The sequence below is a fragment of the Nelumbo lutea genome, chromosome 4 (genome assembly GCF_056320005.1).
Source record: "Nelumbo lutea isolate HS-2025 chromosome 4, American lotus-T2T, whole genome shotgun sequence".
Taxonomy (NCBI): Eukaryota; Viridiplantae; Streptophyta; class Magnoliopsida; order Proteales; family Nelumbonaceae; genus Nelumbo; species Nelumbo lutea.
This window is the reverse complement of record NC_142687.1, coordinates 12,426,888-12,451,052: the sequence shown is the minus strand read 5'-3', so window position 1 is coordinate 12,451,052 and position 24,165 is coordinate 12,426,888. Positions and strand designations below refer to the sequence as shown.

Genomic DNA, 24,165 nt, shown 5'->3' with positions numbered 1-24,165 from the left:
GGAAGAAGACTATGCTCAGTTGCCTCCCTCGATGAAATTTTCTCACTCAGCTTCCTTTCTCAGTGGGGTCGCACCTATTTCGTGAGACCCCACATCCCAGAAATTGAGACGTGTATTCTCGTCATGTCTCACCCTTTCGCCCAAAACAAGCCTGGGAAAATAGGAATCTGTGAAGAATATTCCTATTTTCCCATCCCAGTAGCATAAACCAAACAGACTGTAAAGGAGTCTTTGAGCAATGGGAAATCAAGAACCTTAGAAAAAGGGGTAAAAGTAAAACAGTGTGGAGCATCATTCACAATGCTTTTATTCAGCCCATATGGCAGGAAAGGAATGCTACAGTTTTTGAGAACAAGGCCATCTCAGAATCTGAGTTCCAAAGGAAGGTTATGGCAACTTTGCATATCTGGTTGTCAGTCCATTAAAGCCTTAGTAGTGTTCGATGTTGTCAGTCCATTACCATACATCTTCAAAGAATTTGTGGTAATAAAAAATTTGTAATAAAAGGTGATATACAAAAGGGACATCAGAGTACCAGACAAGAAGTGTAGCCATCAAAAAGATGCATATGCAATAAAAAAAAAAATCCCAAAATGGCAACATGTACCCACTATGAAATTGGCACAGTTCAGAAACAAATCAGATTCAGAGAAGCTTAAAAGAAAAAATAAATAAAGCCAAAAAAACAGGAAGAAGAACAATTCTTCACTGAATAATTAAGAGAAAATCAACAGAACCTCCTTTTCTCCTTTTGTAGACTTCTTTTGCACCCTTATGCCTCCTAGGCTCCTACAAGAAAGTTTCCTAATCTAATCGAACACTCCTTATCAGAAGTCTACCAAACCTCTTCAAAAAGAAAGTCCTAATTGAAGACAAATTCGGAAATTCCATTATTATGCTAATTTGGTAATTGCAAATCAAGATAGATACAGAAATCTTACGATGAAGCTATCTTGGTAAATACAAACTGAGATGGATCATTGAAAGCCAACCTAATAGTAGAAGATCAAGACTGTAATCAGTCTTGAATCCTAATAGGTTTTAGGTTTACAAAACAGAAGAAAAGTGAGAGAAAGGAGAGAGAATAGAAGAGAGCCAGGAGAACACAAGTGGTTGAAAGGAGGGACAGATTCTAACAGATCTGCCGCCGCCACTTTCTTATTATTTATAGGTTATGTTTAGTACATAATGGAAAGGACACATCTGCCCTTAGTACTTACATAATAAATAAAGTAAATAAAAGCTGAAATAAATAACAACTGAATTAACAAACTGACTCAAACTAACACTACTATAACTGAAACAAATAACTACACATGCTGTACTACAAACACAGTGGGGACCACTGCAATGGGGCCCACATCAGTGTTCTCTACACTCCCCCTCAAGTTGGGAGTAGATATCTATCATTCCCAACTTGGATAGGTCTGTCTCTAACTTCTTCCTTGGTACAGCCTTGGTGAGGATATCCGCGAGCTACATATTAGATGTGATGTACAGAAGACACACTTCTTGTGATGTAACCCTTTCTTGCACAAAATGTTGATCAACTTCGATATGCTTAATTCTGTCATGCTGCACTGGGTTGTGGGCTATATTAATAGCTGCCTGATTATCACAATACAGCATTAAGGGCTTTTCATAGTCAATACCAAACTCTTCAAGTGGTGACCTCAGCCATAAGATTTCAGCCACTCCATTAGCCATTGACCTGTATTCCGCTTCAGCACTGGAGCGGGAAACAACACTCTGCTTCTTACTCCTCCAAGAGACAAGGTTACCTCCCACAAGGGCACAATATCCAGAGGTAGACCTTCCGTCATCAACACTCCCAGCCCAATCGGCATCTGTATAGACTTCCACCCTCATGTGATTATTGTTCTTGAGCAGTATACCTCTACCCGGGCATCTCTTCAAGTATGATAATATTCTCTCTGCCGCAAGAAGATGAGAAGTTCTAGGGGAGTGCATGTACTAGCTAACAACACTAACTGCATAACTAATATCCGGCTGAGTGAGGCAGAGATAATAGGAGCTTTCCAACCAACCGTTGGAACATAACTTTGTCTTCAAGAGGCTCCCGCCCTCTGCAATAATCTTGTGATTTTGTTCGATGGGTGTATCAGCCGGCTTAACACCCAACTTTCTAGTTTCTGCCAACAGATCTAGAACATATTTTCTCTGAGAGATAAAAATCCCCTGCTTGGATCTAGCAACCTCAATACCCAAAAAGTATCGTAGTGCACCAAGATCTTTCACCTCAAACTCTTGATGAAGGAGTTGTTTGAGGGACTCAATCTCATGACTGTCATTTCTTGTCACCACAATATCATCAACATATACTGCAAGTAGTGTCAGAGAAGACTCCGCCCTCTTGATGAATAGTGTATGATCTGACTAGGCCTGTACATAACCAAACTTTCCAAGGGATAATCTAAACCTATCAAACCAGGCTCTAGGTGACTGCTTCAAACCATACAATGCCTTGTTCAGTCGGCAAACCATCTTACCTGTCTCTATATCATAGAATCTATGAGGCAACTGCATGTAAACCTCTTCCTGTAAGTCTCCATTTAGAAAGGCATTTTTAACATCCATCTGAAACATGGCCAAGAATGATTTGCTGCAAGGGATAACAGAACTCGGATGGTGGTCATCTTGGCTATTGGGGCAAAGGTCTCCAAGTAGTTTATGCCATAAGTCTAAGTGAACCCCTTTGCAACCAGTCGGGCTTTGTACCTTTCAATAGAGCCATCAGCATTATGCTTCACAGTGAACACCCATCTGCATCCCACCGGTTTCTTTCCTTTTGGTGGGTCAACCAGTGCCCAAGTATTATTCTTCAACAGGGCACCCATTTCGACTTGCATTGCATCTTTCCATTCTGGAACTGACAAGGTTTCTTGCACTGTTCTTGGAATAGGGACATCGGCAATGGAAGTGAGATAGGACCGGTAAGATGGAGACAGACGATCATAGGATAAGAACTGTGAGATGCTATGAGCTGTAGAAGTGGTGCAATGTCGTTTCCCTTTGCAAATGGCAATAGGGAGATCAAGGTCATCCACAAGAGAGGAAGTGGCAACAGTGAGAGATATCTTAGTAGGCTCTGGATCTGGAGCCGCAGAAGGAACTGGAGTTGACCGGGACTGCCGATGACTAGGATCAATCTGCCTGCATCGCCTGTGAGAGACTCTCAACTCCGGCTCCCTCTAACCATCCTCACCACTACAGCCTTCATTATCCAGTGGAATAGGTAAAGGAACAGCCCCACTTCCACTCTCACTGCTCTTCCCCTGAGGAAAGAAACTCAAAGCAGCCCCACTCTCACTGCTCTCCCCCTGAGGAGAAACCCTAGGATAATAGGGTGTCTCCTCAAAGAAGGTGACATCCATGGAGACAAACCGTTTCCCTAAAACCGGATCATAGCAGCAATAACCCTTTTGAGTTTGTGCATAACCAAGGAAAATGCATTTGGAGGCCTTAGGTTCAAACTTGGAATGATGAGGTCCAAGAAGCTGAATGAAATAGGTACAACCAAAGGTTTTAAGGGGAACAATGAACAACTCCTCGTCTGGGTATAGAATGGAAAAGGGGGTTCTCATATCAAGAACCCGGGAAGGAACTCGATTAATGAGATAAACTGCCGTGAGGATAGCATCACCCCAGAAGCGAATAGGTACATTAGAGGTAAACATAATGCTTCTAGTCACCTCCAAGATATGCCTATTCTTCCTTTCGGCAATGCCGTTCTGCTGTGGTGTATAAGGGCAAGTGCTCTGGTGAATAACTCCATGGCTAAGAAGGTAGGAGGTCAATGGCTGAGCAAAGTATGCCTTTGCATTATCAGATCTAAGGACTTTGATTTTGGTCCCAAACTAAGTGAGAACCATCTGATGGAAGTTTTGGGTCAGAGCAGGAACCTCATCCCGAGAACGCATAAGATAGACCCAAGAAAAACGGGTATGGTCATCAACAAACTGTAGAAAATATCTGTACCCACCCATAGAAGAGATATGATATGGCCCCAAAACATCAGTATGCACAATATCAAAAGAGGAATTACTCCTTTTATTACTTAAAGAATTAGAGGTTCTACAATGTTTGGCAAACTCACAACTCTCACACCTCAACTTTGATAACTCAACAGACTCAAATAAAGCAGGAAACAGACTCTTCAAAGACTTAAAAGACAAATGACCTAATCGGTTATGCTTTGGCATAACCGAACTCACAGACTGGAAAACAAAAGAATTCTTATCCACTGACTCCTCCCGACGAGAACTCTCTCCAAGCAGATAGATCCCATTCGTCTCATGGCCAGTCCCAATCACCATCCTCGTCTCCAAATCCTGAAAAACACATCGATTAGGGAAAAAGATTACTGAACAGAAGATACTCTTCCTCGTCTCCAAATCAAGCTTAGGAACATGCAAGACAGAAGATAAAGAGATAGTATCCGATAGCTTGATGACCCCCTTGCCCGAAATGGGAACAAGAGAGCCATCAGCAATGGATACTCTATCTCGGGCAGAGGACAAGTGATAAGAAGTGAACAAGGATGGCAAGCTAGTCATATGGTTAGATGCACCTGAATCTATTACCCAGCAGTGGTCAGTATTACCTGGAGCCGAAGCATGGTAAACTGAGGCTCGAGTACCTGAATGTGCAAATGCAGATGTGGCCGGAGCTGATGGTGACTGAGATGGCTGAGCTGAACTCCCAACTTCCTTTTCCAACTGTATGAGGGCAGCCCGAACAGCAGCTAAAGTCTCTAGGGATGTGCCTGATGAGGATGTTAAATCAATGTTCACGGCCACATGAGCATTACCCTTCTTATTTCTTAGTTTTGCTGGGACCAAGTGAGGATGTAGCTTCCAACAAGTATCTTTTGTAAGCTTGGGTTTCTTGCGATGTTCACATACCAGATCCCGTTTATCTTCCTTCTTCCGGTCCCTTTTTGAGTCACCCCCTAGCTTAGGTTTAATAGCTGTCAAGGCTGAGAAAGAAGGCTGAGGCTGCATCATGACTTTCCTCATGGTCTCTTCACTATGCACCAGGGAGTATGCTTGAGAAAGGGTCACACTATCTCTTGTCAATATCTGTTGTCGCACAATGTCATATTCTGAATTCAAACCAACCAAAAACTCAAATACCCTATTCGTCTCGACTTGCTTTCTATGAGTCCGTGCATCTTTGGGACTCTCCCACTCAAGGGTCTCTACATGGTCAATCTCATGCCACAAGGATTTCAAGGTAGAGAAGTAGACAGAAACTGGCTTCTCTTCTTGTTTAAGGTTGTTCACCTCACACTTCAATTCATAGGCTTTGGCAACATTAAGGGGTTGGGAATAGGTTTCTTTCACAACATCCCATATCTCTTTGGCTGTCTTTGCCCACAAGTAATTTCGACTGATATGTGGCTGCATAGAATTACACAGCCATGCCATAACCAAATAGTTCTCTTGAACCCACTTGGTGTATGTTGAGTCCTCCTTGGAAGGTTCTTTCACGTCTCCCAAGAGGTAACCCAGTTTTCCCCTTCCTCCAATAGCCATCATGGCTGATTGAGCCCACTCCAAATAATTTGACCCATCAAATCTCATAGTTGTAATTTGAAACCCGGTTTTAGATACACTACCATTACTGTAGTTTCCAAAACTACTTTCTCCCTGACCCTTAAACTCCATCTTTGATCAAGGTTCAGTGGCTACAAACTGTTAGAGCCACTATACCAAAAAACAGAGTCAAACAAGCAGGTCTGAAATCTGATCCGAAACCAACACAAATCTGATCTGATTTGAAATCTGATCTGATCCGAAATATGATCTGAAACCAACCCAAATCTGATTTGAAATCAATCGCCTATCACAGTATATGCAAGGAATCAACTCAAATCTGATCTGAAATCAATCGACATGCACAGTACCAGGCAACCTGTCAATCTGAGATGCTATTTTCTGAAATCACTATTGTGGGGCTCACTGATGCGAGAGCAAAATTAGGGTTTCAACTATAGGTCTGAAATAAGTGCTCAGCTGCACTCTTCAAGCAATCCACACAAGTGGGACTTGTCGTAGGGCAATATGAAACCCTAAAAACTAATCACCTCTGAGAGGGGGGGGGGTTCGGCCCAACAGTCAAACCCTAGAAACAAACTTAAACACAGTTCGACAAGTCAAACCCTAGAAACAAACTTGAACACAGTTCGGCCCCTTCTTCTAGATAGGTCCAACCTATCTCGACTAATTGCAGTCTCTGAAACTCAATAAAAAAAACTTACTTATGTACTTCGGTTTACTATCTTCTAGGGTTACCTGAACCCTAACCTTCGCTGCTTCTTCCTGATTACCAACTCTCTGCAAGTCGCGGCAAGTCTTCAACTGCTGCGAACCTCTTCCGGTAATCTCCAAGATTCAACCACCGAATACTTCTTCAAAGCTTCCAGCCCTAGCTAGTCCTCATGTGGTCGGCTGGACTAGACACACATGAGAAGCCCTAGATAGGCTCTGATACCAAGTAGAAGATCAAGACTGTAATCAGTCTTGAATCCTAATAGGTTTTAGGTTTACGAAACAGAAGAAAAGTGAGAGAAAGGAGAGAGAATAGAAGAGAAACAGGAGAACACAAGTGGTTGAAAGGAGGGACAGATTCTAACAGATCTGTTGCCGCCACTTTCTTATTATTTATAGGTTATGTTTAGTACATAATGGAAAGGACACATCTGCCCTTAGTACTTACATAATAAATAAAGTAAATAAAAGCTGAAATAAATAACAACTGAATTAACAAACTGACTCAAACTGACACTACTATAACTGAAACAAATAACTACACATGCTGTCCTACGAACACAGTGGGGACCACTGCAGTGGGGCCCACATCAGTGTTCTCTACACTAATAAATGTTTACTCAGTTGGCCTGAATCCCATACTGCATCAACAATTCCATCCTAAATGATTCCACATCTATCTATAACATCTGAAGTGCATTCTAATCCCTAAGAATTCAACTCAAGACAGAAGAACCAGAACCAAAGAGAAGCCCAACTTTCAGCATATGTGATCCTCTCCACAGGCCTCTTCCAAAACCCTTTTCTTAACGGCATTAGAGGATCCTACTTCAATCAAGAGCAAAGATGGCCTTAAGGTCACAATAAGCCTAAAAAGAATACCATTTCTACGTGAGATAAAGTCACCAATTCCTCAGATCTGCCTATGTTTCTACCATCATTCAGCCTTCACTTGTCATAATAAATGCAATGCCAATTTTTGGCCAGAACTGAAACAAACCACTGCTTATATAGCAAGCTTAAATTCTACCATCAAACAGGACTGACACCTGGATTTAGGAGCCTCACAAGTCACACCACATTTATACCTGATCTCAAAAAACTCAAAGCCGCACTCAAAATTTACACAGGTACTGAACAAGTGCAGGTTGGAAATGGTACAGGTTTTGAAAAATCTTAATCACAGGCTGGTCACATTAACAGATTCACTAGACCGATTTTGAAAGGTAGTTCACATGTTCCACACATTGATAAAAATTTATTGTTAGTTCGGCAATTTACTATTGATGATGGGTTGTTTTTTGAATTTTAGACATCTGAAGGATCATATCATGAAGAAAGTTCTGCTCAAGGGGATGAGTGACAAGTTTATACAAGCTGCAACCAGTTCAAGCTGATAAGAAAAAAAAACCAGTTCCTTGTACATTTGTTGGAGTTCATTCATCCTTGGAATGTGGACTGTGGGGGTGTAAGGGAGAGTAGTATCCTGATCTTTGACATGAAAAGTGCATCTGTTGAGTCTCTAATTGGGAGAATAGAGAGAAAGAAAAATAGACGGAATCTCATGCTCAAGGATTTTCAGGGTTGCTCTTTTAATATGAGACTCCAATTTAGACCCTAAACTCCTCAACACAGAGAACTACCTCATTTGTGGACAAAGCCAAGATTGAAGAATTATCAGAATACCAGCAAGTACAGACATATCTTTTCATACAGTTCAGAAGGTTATACTGCAAACTGGATAAGAAGAATACATTGTAGAGAGTCTGATAATGGCATATTCATATAAATCTATTATTACTTTTTCACAAACAAAACAATGAAGAGATGTCTTTGAAAAGATACTGCAACAAAAAGTCATTATTGTATAAAATATTGAAGACAATATTGTAACTTTTATTTGTCAATGAAGGAAAGTTAAAGGACATGAGCACAAAAATATATAGGATGAGCAGTAGCAAAAGATAACTAACCTTATGTTATTGTCACGGTTTGACAGGAATCTTCCCAAAATATTAATGGCAAGTACGCGTAAGCCACTATTTTCTTCAATGCTCATTATAGTTTCAACACATTCATAAAGAATTGCATTCCCTGCATTTTTGTTTGACTCGGTTTTTGTTGCAACCTATAAAAAGAACACATTACAAAACAATGCAATTTAGAAAGTAAAAAGCATCTATTAATGCAAAGCACTTTCTGTTTATGTTTTGAACATTAACAAGTACTGTTACTCATGAATGAAAAGAGAATAAACAATAAACAGCCACTTTAGAATAACCTTAAGAGTTGCACATTGAGTGAAGACACTAAAACTTTTCTCAGGATTTTGCAGTGGAGGATTTTTTTCAGGAACTGGGGGCAATATCTGGCTCTTTCCTCTAGGAAACAAAAAAATCCTTGAGATTTGGTTACCCCCAAGTGGTGGTTGGATGAAATTTAACTTTGATGGCAGCAGCATGGAGAATGTATCCCTCAGGGTCAGTCTTGAGTCCCAACCATTAGGGTGAGAACATGAATCTACTTTTGATTACAAAGTGACACAACTTGTGTAAGTTGATGGGGTACCTCCAAAGCCACTTTTTTAGAAAGGGTAACAGAGATTTCCTTAATAAAGAAGACTACATGAGAAGATGTAAAAAAAGGAAAACAGAAGCAAACACAGATAATAAAGGAAGATTGTTATTGCTGTACAAACGATCCCTACAAATTTAGATAAACCATCAGCTAAAGCATTCAGCTCCCCAGGAACCCAAACCAGACTTGCAAACATGTTACCCCATAATGATGTGTTTCTAATTCTCAAAGTCAATCTCCCCAATCCAAGACTACCTTCATCCTTTTTTTTTTCACATTATATCCCAACTGATTAAGTGATCTCTCTTTGATTCACTAATTCTCATAAGAAGTTATTCATAGTTCTGTCAAGATCTTGACCACAACAATTCTCACCAATAACAAGATGAATTAAGGAGTCTGTTTTTTTCAATCCATAAAATTTACATTTTATTGTTTTTTCTTTTTTTGAAAAAAAAAGTAAGGTAATTGTATTAATTGTGTTGAGTGGGGCCACCAATTTGTGTTGTTGAATGGGCCGATTTGTGTTTAGTTTATTTTCTTTTAAATTAAGAAGTCGTTGGGCCTTGGGCCCGTTAGTTTTTATTTTTAAAAGGGTTGTAACTATTTAGTTTGAGTTGCCGCCCTACTAAGGGCATATTTGTAATATCTCATATTTAAGTTAAATATAAATAGAATGAGGGGCTGGCGGCTAGGGTATTAGAGCAGGTTGAAGGTTATGGAAGTGATTCTCTCATGCAGCCCTAGATCGGCCGACTGCATGGAGATTTAAGAGGCTGATCGAAGCTCTCAAGTAAGCCCAGTTTTTGGATTTTCTTGATGTATCTGTATGCCCTGTAGCTGGTCTAGGGTTTCTCATCAGAATCAGGAAAAACTGGAGAAAGGGGAAGAGTCATGTTTTTGTTGGACTTTCAATTTTGACCTAGGTAGTAGTGCCCTAATTTTTTAGGGTTCCTTGGAGTTTTTTATAAGGGGCGATTCAAGTTCCACGTGGTTTGGCGGTTGCTTTTTCTCTCTCTTCTCTCATCCCACAGAAAAGGAATCTTTCGTGAGAAGAAAGTCCAGGACACCAAAGGAGTGTCATTGGTTCTAGAAGGTGTTTTGTTTGTTCTTGCTGCATTTTTTATTTGTTTCTATACCCTTTTGAGAAGCATGGAGGGACACAAAGTTGAATATAAGCCCGGGAATGAAATGGGACCTGTGGGAGGAGGTGTTGGAGACCCCTTCGAAGCTGGAACCATTACTACAGTTAGGTTGGATGGTACAAACTACTTGGAATGGTCCCAATCTGCAAAGATGGCCATTGGGGCTCGTGGAAAATTGGGGTCTATTACTGGTGAAGAGGTGAAACCTGAAACTAGCAACTCCCGGTGGGTTCAGGAAAATTATATGGTAATGACATGGTTGTGTAATTCCATGTTGTCACATATAAGTAAAATTTTTTTATGGGCAAATACTGCTAAGGAGATATGGGATGGGGTTGCAGAAACCTATTCACAAAGGGAGAATGTTGCTAGGGCTTATCAACTGAGAAATCAGATTATTGCTACAAGGCAGGGAGATAGATCTGTTGCAGCTTATTTTTCAGTCCTTAAGACCCCGTGGCTGGAGATCGACCATCTAGAGACTTTTGCTTGGGAAACCACCAAGGATGCAGCTACCTATCAAGCATATGCCTTTGTGTCAGGAGAGGAGTGCAGGAGGGATGTAATGATGAAGAATCTCATTTCTGATCAGTCTGCTATGGTAAGTGTTGTGAAATCTAAACAAAATGGCAATGAAAACAAGAAGGAAGACAAAAGGGACTTGGTCTGTGACAATTGTAAAAAGCCTAAGCATACAAGAGATACTTGTTGGAAGCTTCACCCACATCTTGTGCCGACCAGATTGAAGAATAAGAAAGGAAATGCGCACATGGCAGTTACTGGTGACACTCTAGCCCCCCTACTACAGCTGCTTTGGAGCCTATTGCAGCTGCTGCGATAAGGGTCGAGCTTGAGAGGTTTGGGTTACTCCTGAATCAGAGGGATACAGCTAGTTCCAGTTCAGCCGCAAGCGGACAACAAGGTACAAGTAGCACAGGTGGAGCTCACTCTACCTCCTTTGCCCACACAGGTAGTTCACATGTCACTACAAACTATGTTTCTGCTTCAGGTAAGGAGAGATCTCCTTGGAATATAGACTCTGGAACCTTAGAGCACATGACCCATTGCTCCACTATTTTCTCCTCTTACCAGCTCTGTTCTGGCAGAGATAGGGTCTCCACAGCTGATGGATCCCATGTTCCTATTGCTGGGAAGGGATCTGTCAAGATTAATGATTCCATTTGTTTACCCTATGTCCTCCATGTTCCTAGATTGAGCACCAATTTATTATCTATTAGTAATTTGACTAAGAATCTGAACTGCTCAGTAATTTTTTCTCCTGGACGCTGTATTTTGCAGGATCTGGATTCAAAGATGACAATTGGGAGTGGTCGTGAAGTGAATGGAATCTACCTCCTGGATGCTCTTCCTCTTCACCAAAGTAATCAAGTTTGCAGGGACAGTGAGTCAAAAACTGTGGATCAGATTATGCTTTGGCATAATCGTCTGGGTCATTTGTCTTTTTCTTCTTTGAGTTCTTTGTTTCCAAAACTGTTTGAGTCAGTGAGTCTGTCAAGTTTGAAGTGTGAAGGTTGTGAACTTGGAAAGCATTGTAGACACTCTTTTAAACCTAGTAATAAAAGATGTTCTTCTCCTTTTGATGTTATTCATTTGGATGTGTGGGGCCCTTATCATGTTCCCTCTATGGGCGGCTATCACCATTTTCTCCTGTTTGTGGATGATTTCTCTCGATATTCCTGGATTTACCTAATGAAATCCCGCGATGAAGTACCATCCTTGGTGAGGCAATTCCACCAGATGGTACTAACACAGTTTGGAACGAGAATAAAGATATTAAGATCTGACAATGCTAGGGAATATTTTGAGAGACATCTTGCCTCATATCTGTTGGAGTATGATGTTGTCCATTAGAGTAGTTGCTCATACAGTCCACAGCAGAATGGTGTTGCAGAGAAGAAGAACAGACACGTTGTTGAGACGGCAAGAAGCATGATGATCACAGCTATAGTTCCAGTTCATTTTTGGGGTGATGCAGTTCTCACGGCAGTATATCTGATTAACAGGGTGCCTTCTCGTATACTTGGATTCAGCACTCCATTCAGCCTTCTTTTTCCTCAAGGGGAGATGTTTCATATTCCTCTAAGGGTGTTTGGGTGTGTCTGCTTTGCGCATATCCTTGGTCCTTATTGTTCGAAGTTTGATCCCAAGGCAAAGAAATGTGTCTTCCTTGGATATGTAAAGAATCAGAAAGGGTACCGATGCTATGATCCAGTCTCTGGGAACCGGTATGTTACTATGGACATTACCTTTTTTGAATCTACGTACTTCTTCTCAAGGAATCCTTCTCAGGGGGAGTGTTTTGGGGAAGTAAGTCAGCATTTTATCCCTCTCCCAGTTCTAGTCCCTATGTCTACTCCTGTGCTTGACCACCACCCGATGTCACCTACCTTGCCACCTCCTTTGCGTTCCGTCTCACAACATTACTCACGGCAGAGACTTCATAAGGCGGTTGATTCCACTACAGCAGATCTCACACCACTTCCTGTCGATCCCTTGGAGACTCCAAATTCAGCTGATACAGATTCAGGTATTCCTCTTGATCCCACTACTATTTCAGTTCCCATTGGTCCTACTAACACTGTTACAGATAACCTTGATCTCCCTATTGCTCTTAAAAAAGGAAAGAGAAAGTGCAATGCTCATTGTATTTCACAGTACTTATCCTACAATGGACTTTCTCCCTTTTCTCTCTTCTCTTGATTCAATGTCTATACCTGAGTGGAAGACAGCTATGCAGGAAGAGATGGAGACTTTGATTAAGAATCAGACATGGGAGATTGTGGACCTACCAGAAGGCAAGGAGACAGTTGAATACAGATGGGTTTACACAGTAAAGTATAAGGCAAATGGAAGTATAGAGAGGTACAAGGCAAGCCTTGTTGCGAAAGGGTACACATAGACCTATGGCATTGATTATCTAGAGACATTTGCGCCAGTTGCAAAGATGACCTCTATTCGGATACTCCTTTCTCTTGCTGCCTCATACTCTTGGCCCTTGTTTCAACTGAATGTGAAGAATGCTTTCCTAAATGGGGATCTGCAAGAAGAGGTGTATATGGATCTTCCAGCTGGTTTTTATGATTATGCTGAAAAGGGAAAGGTATGCAAGCTGAAGAAGTCACTATATGGCTTGAAACAATCTCCCAGAGCATGGTTTGACAAATTTAGAAAGGCCATGATTGTTTTTGGCTACACTCAAACTCAATCTGATCACACCTTGTTTGTGAAGCGCAGGGGATCTTTGGTGTCAATCCTAATTGTTTATGTGGATGATATTGTTGTCACTAGGAATGATCTGAGTGAGATTGATAGTCTGAAGAGGAACCTGCATAAGGAATTTGAGATTAAGGATCTTGGAGAACTGAGATACTTCTTAGGCATCGAACTTGCAAGATCAAAACATGGAATTTTTATCTCTCAAAGGAAGTATGTCTTGGACCTTCTCCAAGAGACAGGGAAGCTTGGAACGAAGGCAGCTAGCACCCCCATTGACCATAACCATAAAATCAGTGCATCAGAAGGTGAACCAGTAAAGGACCTTGGGAGATACCAAAGACTTGTGGGTCGGCTACTATACTTGTGTATGACAAGACCGAACATCTCCTATGCAATAAGTGTAGTGAGTCAATACATGCATGCTCCACGAGACCAGCACTGGAAGGCAGTTGACAGGATCCTTGCTTATTTGAAGGGACATCCAGGCAAAGGCATACTGTTTACTAATCATGGGCAGTTGAAGCTAGAGGCATATACAGATGCAGATTGGGCAGGATGCCTTGATGACAGAAGATCAACTTCAGGAGTGTGCACCCTAGTTGGGGGTAACCTAGTCTCATGGAAGAGTAAAAAACAAACAATTGTGGCAAAATCAAGTGCAGAAGCCGAATATAGGGCCATGGCACATGAAGTTTCAGAACTTCTCTGGATCCATTCTCTGTTAGAAGAAATCGGTGTACAGGCAGAAGAACCTATGATGATGCTATACCGCGATAACCAGGCAGCAATTAATATTGCCCATAATCCAGTCCAGCATGACCGAACTAAGCACATTGAAGTAGATAGACATTTTATCAGAGAAAGGGTAACTTCTGGAGAAGTTTGTCTTCCATACATTTCTTCTGATCTGCAGCTTGCTGATGTTCTCACAAAAGGTGTTGCAAAGAATAAGCTGGAGCATGATCTACGCAAGTTGGGAATGTGTGACATCTACTCCCAACTTGAGGGGGAGTGTTGAGTGGGGCCATCGATTTGTGTTGTTGAATGGGCCGATTTGTGTTTAGTTTATTTTCTTTTAAATTAAGAAGTTGTTGGGCCTTGGGCCCATTAGTTTTTATTTTTAAAAGGGTTGTAACTATTTAGTTTGAGTTGCTGCCCAACTAAGGGCATCTTTGTAATATCTCATATTTAAGTTAAATATAAATAGAATGAGGGGCTGGCGGCTAGGGTTATGATACACAATCCTAGTTGACCTTCTTCTCCTTTCTTCCCTTTTCTCTTCCTGTTGTCGAAATCTACAACTTTCTCCTCTTCCTTTCACAAGAAGCTTGACCGAATCAGCAGATAATGGTTTCTACTAATTGGAACAGAAGATTACAGAGGGGCCCCACTCAGGGAGCAATAGATCGGGTCCAAAGACCCAACACTGAATTACAACTCAAATAAACTTCTATACCCCAGTTGGGTTCCAAGCACCCTGCTTTGAAGACCTTTTGCAGTTGTTGTCCAGGAGATTAGCTTGCCAAAAGAAATAGGAACAATTCTGGAAAATTCTTCTATTCCTTTCCATAGTTGTCAAGGCGATGCCTAGGTGGGCGCCTAGGCAACAAGGCACCCTTGGAGGCTCACCTCGCCCAGTCGCTAAGCAGTTTTGTGCACTGGGTTTTAAAAGACTTATATTTTTAATTTTTTTACATTATAATTATAAAATAGACATTATTAAACTAGAATATTCATTTTATGTGTTTATATACTAACTTCTTTTTATTATTTTCTTATTTTGTTAGGGTTTAACCAACGCAAACATTGCTAACTGCTGTATTGAACCCATGGTTCAAAGTATCGATACACCTCTGTGTATTGGTAGAGGTGTATCGGTACTTATAACCATGGTTTAAAGTATCGACACGATACGCCTGATACACCCCCGAAACACCTGTTACAGGTGTTTCAAGAACCCCACCTTTTTTTAATAAAAAAACTATTTTTAGCTTCCCAAAAACCAACATTTGAAAAAAAAACTAAAAAAAAAAGTGTTCCGTGTGTTTCTAAGTACCGATACGATACTGTCAATACGCAGTAGCGTATCGATACTCTGAACCTTGCTTATAACGATGCCCCCCTATTTTTTTTATTTCTTTGGTTTTCAATTTCATTTGTGTGTGTGTATATATATTATTTAAAAACATGGGTCCCCGAAAACACCTGTAAACAGGTATCGGGACCCCAAAGATACAATACAATACAGCCGATACGGGGCGTATTGTATCAAAATTTTGATCCTTGAATGAACCCTCAAAATCTTCAAAACCTAAAACAATAATCAAGGGAAGAACTTAAAATTTTGTCTAATCAACACTTTTCTTCTTCCACATCTTCTTCTTCTTCTTCCACCTTTTTCTTTTCTTCCTTCTTATAACAAAAGTAGGGGTTCAGCCCCTATATTTTTTAATTCTTTCCTCTATTCTTTTTATGTTGATTTTCTAGACTTAAACATGAAATTTATACTTCTCTTATGAAAATTATGAATAATTATTAAGGAAAGATGGTTATGGAACCTAGGGAACTACCCTAGGATATATGGTTTTACTTATCAAAAAATCCATCGCCTAGGCGACAAGACGCCCCCCCCCCACCACAGTTGCCTAGCCTCGCCTTGGCGCCTTGAAAACTATGTTACTTTCCACCCAGATGGTGCTTATTACTGCTGCGGGAACCGTCTTCCAAACACTTTTTGCCATCCTTGACAGGCCTTGGAGCTCCAAACACTATAGCAGATCCTTCACAGTCTTTGGCATAGTCCAAGATAAGCCCACAAAGGAGAGGTAACGCCCCCAGATTTCTGCAGAAACAGAGCAATGGATGAACAAGTGGCTGTTGTCCTCTTCTTCTTGGCCACACATCACACACAGCAGGTCTTGAATCTGAATCCCTTGTCTGACCAGGTTCTTTTTGGAGAGGCTTTTATCCAACGCTATAGCCCAAACCAAAGCATTTACTTTTGAAAGGGGCACCGGATTCCAGATTTTGTCAGCAGGAACCTCAGCTCTGTCTCCAACTGTTAAGCTTCTACCAAAAGAGTTAACTGAGAACAGCCCATCTGCAGTCCAGTTCCAAGTCCAAGTATCTTCTTCCATCTGGTTTAAAGACTGGTTGGACAACAACTGAAACAGCTCTACCACTTGGTCTATTTCCCAATCTTGAAATTGTCCTCTGAAGTAAGGGTTGAAATGTTGTTGTCTCTCAATTCATAGCATTCAGCCACCATTGCATCCTGATTTTCTGCAAGCTGGTATAACTGGGGGAAGGACTCAGCTAAAGGCCTGCTATTACACCAACTATCCTTCCAGAATTTCAGTTTGTGACCAGAACCCAACTTTGAGGAAAAGTCCTCTATTTAGAAGTGGAGCAACTTCCATAATTTTCTTCAAAAGGGAGCAACCCAAAGAGGAGAGATTTGAAATGGTTACCCAGTCACCACTTTCTGTACCATACTTTGCTGCTAATAATTTCCTCCACCAGCTTTCCCTTTCTTTCCCAAATCTCCACACCCATTTCCCTAATAGGGCCTGATTGAAAGTCTTCAAGTTTCTGATCCCCAGAACTCCTTTTTCTTTTGGTGAACACACATGGTCCCAATTTACTAAGTGGATTTTCTTTTCCTCCTCCCAACCTTTCCATAAGAAGTTCCTCTGAAGTTTTTCTATTTTTTTTGCCACTTTCGATGTAACTGGGAAAAGAGAAGTATGAGGGTAAATTTGACAGGGAGCTCTTTAAGAGAGTGATTCTGCCTCCCAAGGATAAGTAAGCTTTCCAAGATGCCAGTTTCTTTTCTAACCAATCCACCGCTGGATCCCACACTAGAGAAGAAGTGCACTTTGCTCCCAAAGGGGATCCAAGATACATTACAGGTAGGAAACCAACCTGACAAGCCAGCAACTCAGCAAGATTTTCTAAATTCTCTACACCTTCCAATTGTTCCACCTCAGCATCAATGAAGCAGAGTGTGTCGTCTACAAATTGGAGTAGTTGAACCCCCCCCCAGTTGACTCAAAACATCTCCACAACCGTTCTTCCCCCACTTGACTAGTAAAAATAGCAAGAATTTCCATTACACAGATGAAAAGGAGGAGGGATAAGGGGTCTCCTTGCATTAGACCTCTAGAACTCTTAAAGAAACCAACTGATTGGCCATTCACTAGAATTGAAAATTTTGGAGAGGTGATACAAACCTTGATCCAATTCCTCCATTTCTGACCAAAATTCATCCTTTCCCATACAAAATCCAGACAATTCCAATTTACATGATCATATGCCTTTTCCAGGTCCAGCTTACATAACAGCCTTGTCATCCCCTCCCTTTTCCTTGAATCAATCAGTTCATTTTCCACTAGAACACTAGCATTTGTTTTCCAGGCACAAAAGCAAACTGATTCTTTGCTATTATTGTATTTAGAACCAAGGTTCAAAGTATCGACACGTATCAGCCCGTATCGGCCGATACATATCATTCCGGCACCCCACCGATACGCCCCTACAGTTGGTGTATCGGTGGTCTGACCGGTTCAGGGTGTGGCGAAGACCTAAACCAGCTCCCCTGAACCAGCTGGCGAAAAAAATAAAAAAAAAAAACCACCAAAATGAGTAACGATTCGCTCGATACGCCCATACCAGCATATCGGGCGTATCGATATTTTGAACCTTGTTTAGAACCTTCTTTAATCTCTCTGCTAGGACCTTAGCCAAGATTCTATAGAAACTATTTAGCAAACTAATCGGTCTAAAGTCCTTAACATTTGTTGCACCTTCCACCTTTGGAATTAAGGAAATGAAAGTAGCATTCAGGCTTCTTTCCAAGGCTGCATTTTGGTGGAAATCCTGAAACACCTTCAGTATGTCCACTTTTACCACCTCCCAACACTGTTTATAGAACAGATTGGTAAGACCATCCGGACCTGGTGACTTATCCACTTCCAAATTTTTTACCACATGCCAGATTTCCTCCTCTGAAAAGGGGGCTTCCAATTCCCTTTGCTGAAACTCTGAGTCTCCTAAAGTTGTCAACCGGGAGAGGTCCTCTTTTCCAACTTTCCTTGAATAGGTTTGAAAAATAAGTAGTGACAATGCTTTTCATTTCCTCCCAATTTTCTCCTACCTGGTCATCTGATTCCAGCCTCTCCAGATGGTTTAGCCTTTTCCTAGCATTTGCCATCTTATGGAAAAAAACTAGAATTTGTATCCCCTGCTTTAAGACACTTAACTTTGGCTCTTTGCCTCCATTTCACTTTGTCTCTGACAGCTAGTTTGTCTAGGGACAGCTTATCTGTTAACCTTCTTTTCCCCTCTCCTCTTCTGTCGTTGGGCCAATTTCTTCAGCCAAGTCCACTTCCATGATATCCTCTAAACATTTCTTTTTTTCTAATTTTGAACTCCCTTGAAACTCCAGCCTCCAACCTTTCAGGAGCTCCTTAATTTGATTGATCTTTTTTGCCAAAATAAAAGAGTTGGTTCCTTCAAACTGAAAAACTTACCATTTTGAGGATACAAGGGAACCAGCCCTTCCTCTTCAAACCAGGTGTTTTCCATTTTAAATGGACATTTTCTGGTCCTCTGAGTTCCACAAACTAACTGTAGGGGGGGTGTGATCCGAGACAGGGTGCGGGAGAGCCATCTGTTTTGTATTCTGAAAGCTGTCATCCCAACCTAGAGAAATCAAGAACCTATCTAACTTAACCAAATCGGGGATTCCTGATTGTTTGTCCAGGTGAACTGAGCCCCAATCAGGGGTAGATCCATCAACTCAAGCTGATTCACAAATTCCCTAAATCTTCTCATTTCTCTGGTTCTCCATGCTCCTCCCTTTCTTTCTTCCATATACCTCACCACATTGAAATCAAGAATCTATCTAACTTAACCAAATCGGGGATTCCTGATTGTTTGTCCAGGTGAACTGAGCCCCAATCAGGGGTAGATCCATCAACTCAAGCTGATTCACAAATTCCCTAAATCTTCTCATTTCTCTGGTTCTCCATGCTCCTCCCTTTCTTTCTTCCATATACCTCACCACATTGAAATCTCCCTTATCACCCATTGGATGGAATACGCACCTCTAGCATCTGCAAGATCCGCCCAGAGTCTCTCTCTCTCTCTCTCTCTCTCTCTCTCTCTCTCTGAGTATTCAGTTAGACCATACACATTAGTGAACTGGCCTTGGAAATCCCCCTCTAGTTCCAGAATAACCAACACTGAAAAATTCCCAACATGCGAAGAAATCAGTTTGCATTTTAACTTATCCCACATGATTAACAGGCCCCCTGCACTGCCTCTAGCTAGTTTGCCCGCCCACCTTACTTAGCCTTGGCCCCAAATACTCCTTACTACTCTGGCATCTACTGTATCCAGCTTAGTTTCTTGGAAAAAAAACCACATCCGACTTCCACCTCTTCAGTAAATCATAAACGACCATCCTCCTCCTACCTAACCCCACGTTCCATGAAAAAATTTTTAACTCCATAAGACTAAGAAGAGCAAACCCAACAACCCCCTGAAACTACACCTTGACCTTCCTCGCCCCCCCCTCGAAGGACCTTCCCCTTTCCCGGCCTTCTCATTTAGACCCCATGACAGCCTCATTATCTCCTACTTTTCTTCGCCCCATTTCCCCCCTTTTTTACATTTAGTTTTCCTTTTTCTTCTAGCCACCTTTTTTCAATGTTCTGTAAGTAATGACTCGTTTATTCCTCCAGACCAGCAATGGAGACCCCCAAGAATTTACATAGTCCCAAAAGTTATGAATTTACCCACGCCAAAGTGGCTTCTACCCCCTTCCCCTTAACTCCCTCCCTCCCCTACCTTCCCTCCCTTCTCCATTTCCCTCTGACATCGCCACCCCATTACCTTCTCCCTCTTCCCTCCCCATAACCAAAGTACATACCTGGCTTTTGTCTTCTCCTGAGTTCTGAGTCAAACTTGCAACAAAGGCTTCCGGAGCTTCTGGCATTGCCAGAGGAGTTGCCTCTGCCAACTCCAAAACTGGACTAGTGAAGGTTGTAAGCGCCAGAGACCCACTTTTACCTTTCTCTTGCATCACTGAAGATGGTTTTTCCGGCTAGGGATTCCTTGGCTGCTGCAGAGATGCTTGAAGACTTTCCTGCTCTGGAGTCTTACGAAATTCTTCAAGACGAACTGGACCCCTCCTATTTTCTGTGCATGTCTAGGAAGGGGCTGCAAGCCAGTTTGGACCTTCTAAAGCTAAAAGCCCACTCTCTACCCAGCTCTTTTGAGCCGGGTCCGGGTTCGAATTTAACCAGTTACCACTAGGTTGGCCCCAACCGGTTGAACTAGGTTCTTTGCTCCTCAGCAAACTGGGCTCTTCCACACCTGCCCCTCCCCTGCTTCCCATAAGCTCCACTGCCTCCAACCTTGACTTTTCAATTCTTTCGAGAGGCTAGCTGGCAACAGATTCAGTTCCTGTAAACACTCTGCTAGTGCTGCTTTAAGCCACGATTTTGAACAACCAGCCCAAATTTGACTACTATTTGAATTTTGAACCTCTATCTTTTTACCGCCCAACTCCCAAAGCTCCATCGGATGGCCCTCAGGAGAGGGATCAGGAATCGATTCCCTCCACGAAAGTGGAGAGGGGTCAATGGAACCTGTATGCAGCACTTATTGATTCTTCGCCTCATCTCCCCCTTTGTCTTCCCTGTCTCCTGAGATCTCCCCTCCCCACAGCTTTCTTCCTCTTCATCTACCAGAACTAGCACCCTGCTCACCATTGACTCCTTCTCTCCCTCTTTCTCTAGGTCCCTCTCCTCCCCTAATCCCAACCCTCATCATCGTCTCTTCCCACCAGTCCAGCGCCAATCTGTTCTGACTGAGACTCCAAGGTCCATTTGATAGAACCCAATTCACCCCATCCTTGGAAGGAGAGATGAATAGGTACAACTCTTCAATCAGCTTCTTCACCCCCACCCCTCCCACCTGCCCCCAGCATCCTGCTACTCAGTATTCCGCTTCCTCTACCATAACTCTTCTGTCAAAGCAGCCCACCAGACATCTCTGCAGGAAGGAAATTCTCGCACAAACTCCCTCTTCCAAGGTTCTAAAACTAGTCTCTCTCCAACTTTCCTGGGTTCTGTTAGCCCAAAACTTGGCCAGACTCCCACCATCTCCACTTTCTTGAACGAGTGGTTCCTCCTTAACCTAGCTTTTGATCGGCCTGGGTTATACCACATCTCCACTCCCCATCTCCTTCCTCCTCCTCTCCATTTCTGATTCTTTTCCATCTATTAACAAGATTAAACCCTTCCTTTCCTTCTACCTTCTCCTTCCGATGGGCCTCTTTCAGGTCGCATCAGTCCCCACCTTCGCGTCAGTCCCCAACAGAAAGAAATAAGTAGGACTAAAACTTGTCTATAAGAAGAGAAGCTTGTAAAGGAGTCTGTGTTCTATGCATTGTCTTCAAAAATTCTATCATTCCACTTCTTTCTGAAAAGGAAACTAGTATTTCACTCAACCCATATACTCCACAAGATGACTGATCTAGTGCATTGCCACATTATATTTTTCCTTATCAATGTGACAAAAAACAGGTTGTGTACAAAACAGGTCATTAATATCTAAGAGAAGTGATCATGATACCCCAACAACAAGGATAATGTGGTTCAATACTCAAAAACAAGCAGCTAGTCCTCCGCCTTCATGGTAATATCTCACACATATAAATGATCTGAAGGACAATCTCACAAAGCCTTAACTCTGGGTGGACAAGAACCATTCCAAATAATTTTAATAGGGAAAGGGTGTGGAAAAGGGTTTTCCAAATAAAGGGATGTGAAGATGATGCAAAGAATAGACACCACTTGGAAAACGGGAACAAATTCTCTTATCAGAACCAGGAGAAGAAAACCCATTTAAGGCCAAAATTAAGTTCATAATTTGTGGAGTCTCAAAATCTCTCAACCACCTCTAAGACAGATCCCAAGAAAGACCCCCATTTGAGAGAGAACCCAGAGAAGCCATGGTAGAAATGGATTTATAATTATTGTTGGCAGACAAGGCATAAATTCTAGCAAAAGGCCTGAGATGGTGGTGTCTCCACAACAGATCTCCCCAAAATTTCACCCTTGACCCCATTCACCCATTGTGGTGTCATACTTGAAGTGCCATGAAAATGTCAGGAAAAATAGCCATTATGGCTTTCCAAGAGCATCTCAAAGCAGTGCTTACAGTTATGTCCTCAAGAAAAGGGGTAAAAGAATGAACACTATTCCAATTGCATTTAGAAATTTTATTGCATGCATGAACAAAAAAACAGCAAAAAGTGTTTATTGCTGCCTCTAAATGTAGCAAAGAAAAGACTAAAAGCAGGAGAAGTTGACTGCAGAAAGAAACAAACCTGGGCAAGAATGTCATTCATACAATCACTAGCATCTGCATCTCCTTGGCCCAATACACGCAATAGTTTAAGCAAACGGATATGGAGGAAAGGATCTGTAATCCCAGCAATGTCATATTCTGGTGCATATGGACTATTGACAGCATCCCTTAAAACTTTAACCAAACTCTCCGTGCAACGCTGTGATGAATGAAAGAAAACCTTATATTAGTAAACTTAAAGGAAAGAAAAATAAAAAAGCAACTTGTATGGATCAATAAGATGCAATATACATTGAAATGTCAAAGACTGCATAAACCAAAGAACTTAAGGAACAAAAAAAAAATTGATGGAAGGTTTTCCAAATAGAATAAAGTCCAACACTTGTTAACAATAACAATAAAGTGACAATATGCCTGTTCTTAAAAGTGCAACTAATTAAAACCCTGGTAGGAAGCGACGGACCAATGAGATGAATCAAGTCAAATTATTGGCTTCAGGGATTAATTCCAACATGAGAAGGAAACTTTTAAATACTCAAAAACATAACCAGATCTGCTTTCAACAAACATATTTCACCAAGTTCCAAATGAAGATTATAAGAAAAAAAAAGGATTTGCCATTTACTACACAAGGCTATCAGCAGCTCCACCAAACTAATTGATATTGTTATTATCTAGAATCCTTTCAAGTAGTGCAAAGCATTCAAAACACTACCAATTATCAGCATTTTGAAGAAGCCCATGCATTTATATACACCATAGAAAATATATGACTGGATCAAATTTTCACTTTTTTATTGTTGATCAAAAATTAAGGGGCAGGGCATGCTGTGTTTATTACAAAATATTTATGACTTGGCCAATGAAACACTAACAAATTTTCAATACTGCTCAGAATAGACTGCAACACTTGAATTTTTACACCGAAATTCAGAACTGTGCCTAAAGTGAAAGTCATCAATGCCCTGCCACATAAAAGTATCACATCGAGCTGCATCATTTGAAGGTTTTGAGATATAAGACCAAATTTACCACATTGAACCAGTTCTAAAACCTTACTCATAAGAGCATGCCAGCATAGAATTAAATTCTCCTGAAACTTTCCAAAAATTCACATTTTAAAGGGACCTCAAATATTTACCAAGGCATTTTCAAAAATGATACATTGTTAGCACTTAGCAATATATTGAAATATTACTTAGAGAACACTATAAAGGTTCAGCCGTTCAAGTTATCTCTTGTTAGGCATTTCATATAGCTTCTCCAAAACCATAATATAGACATTTTAGGTACTAGGGGTTCAATGCCACCATTGATGGGAATTAGCCATAACTTGATAAGAACTGCTTGAAGGAAGACTTCAGCATGAAGTTTTCTTGACTCTAGGCAGTTTTCCCCATCAAGAATGGTTCATTTATGGATTGAGTGGCAGAACTAGGACCTAACAAGAGGTAAATTGATAAGAAGAGGTTTAGAAAACCATACAGACAGTTGTGTTCTGTGCCCAGATGCCTGTGGGCCTTGGAAACTGA

At 41.4% G+C, this 24,165-nt stretch overlaps 1 protein-coding gene across 1 annotated transcript in view; it reads right to left on the bottom strand.

The window, feature by feature from the left end:
* Positions 1-24,165, bottom strand: part of LOC148853967 (AP-1 complex subunit gamma-2-like) — a 62,311-nt gene that overhangs the window by 30,491 nt on the left and 7,655 nt on the right. Inside the window, exons 5-6 of the mRNA XM_088984630.1 lie at positions 22,653-22,832; positions 8,267-8,421 (exon numbers count right to left, since the gene is read on the bottom strand). Coding sequence (XP_088840756.1) covers positions 8,267-8,421; positions 22,653-22,832 — 335 coding nt within the window. The remainder of the gene's footprint in view (positions 1-8,266; positions 8,422-22,652; positions 22,833-24,165) is intronic.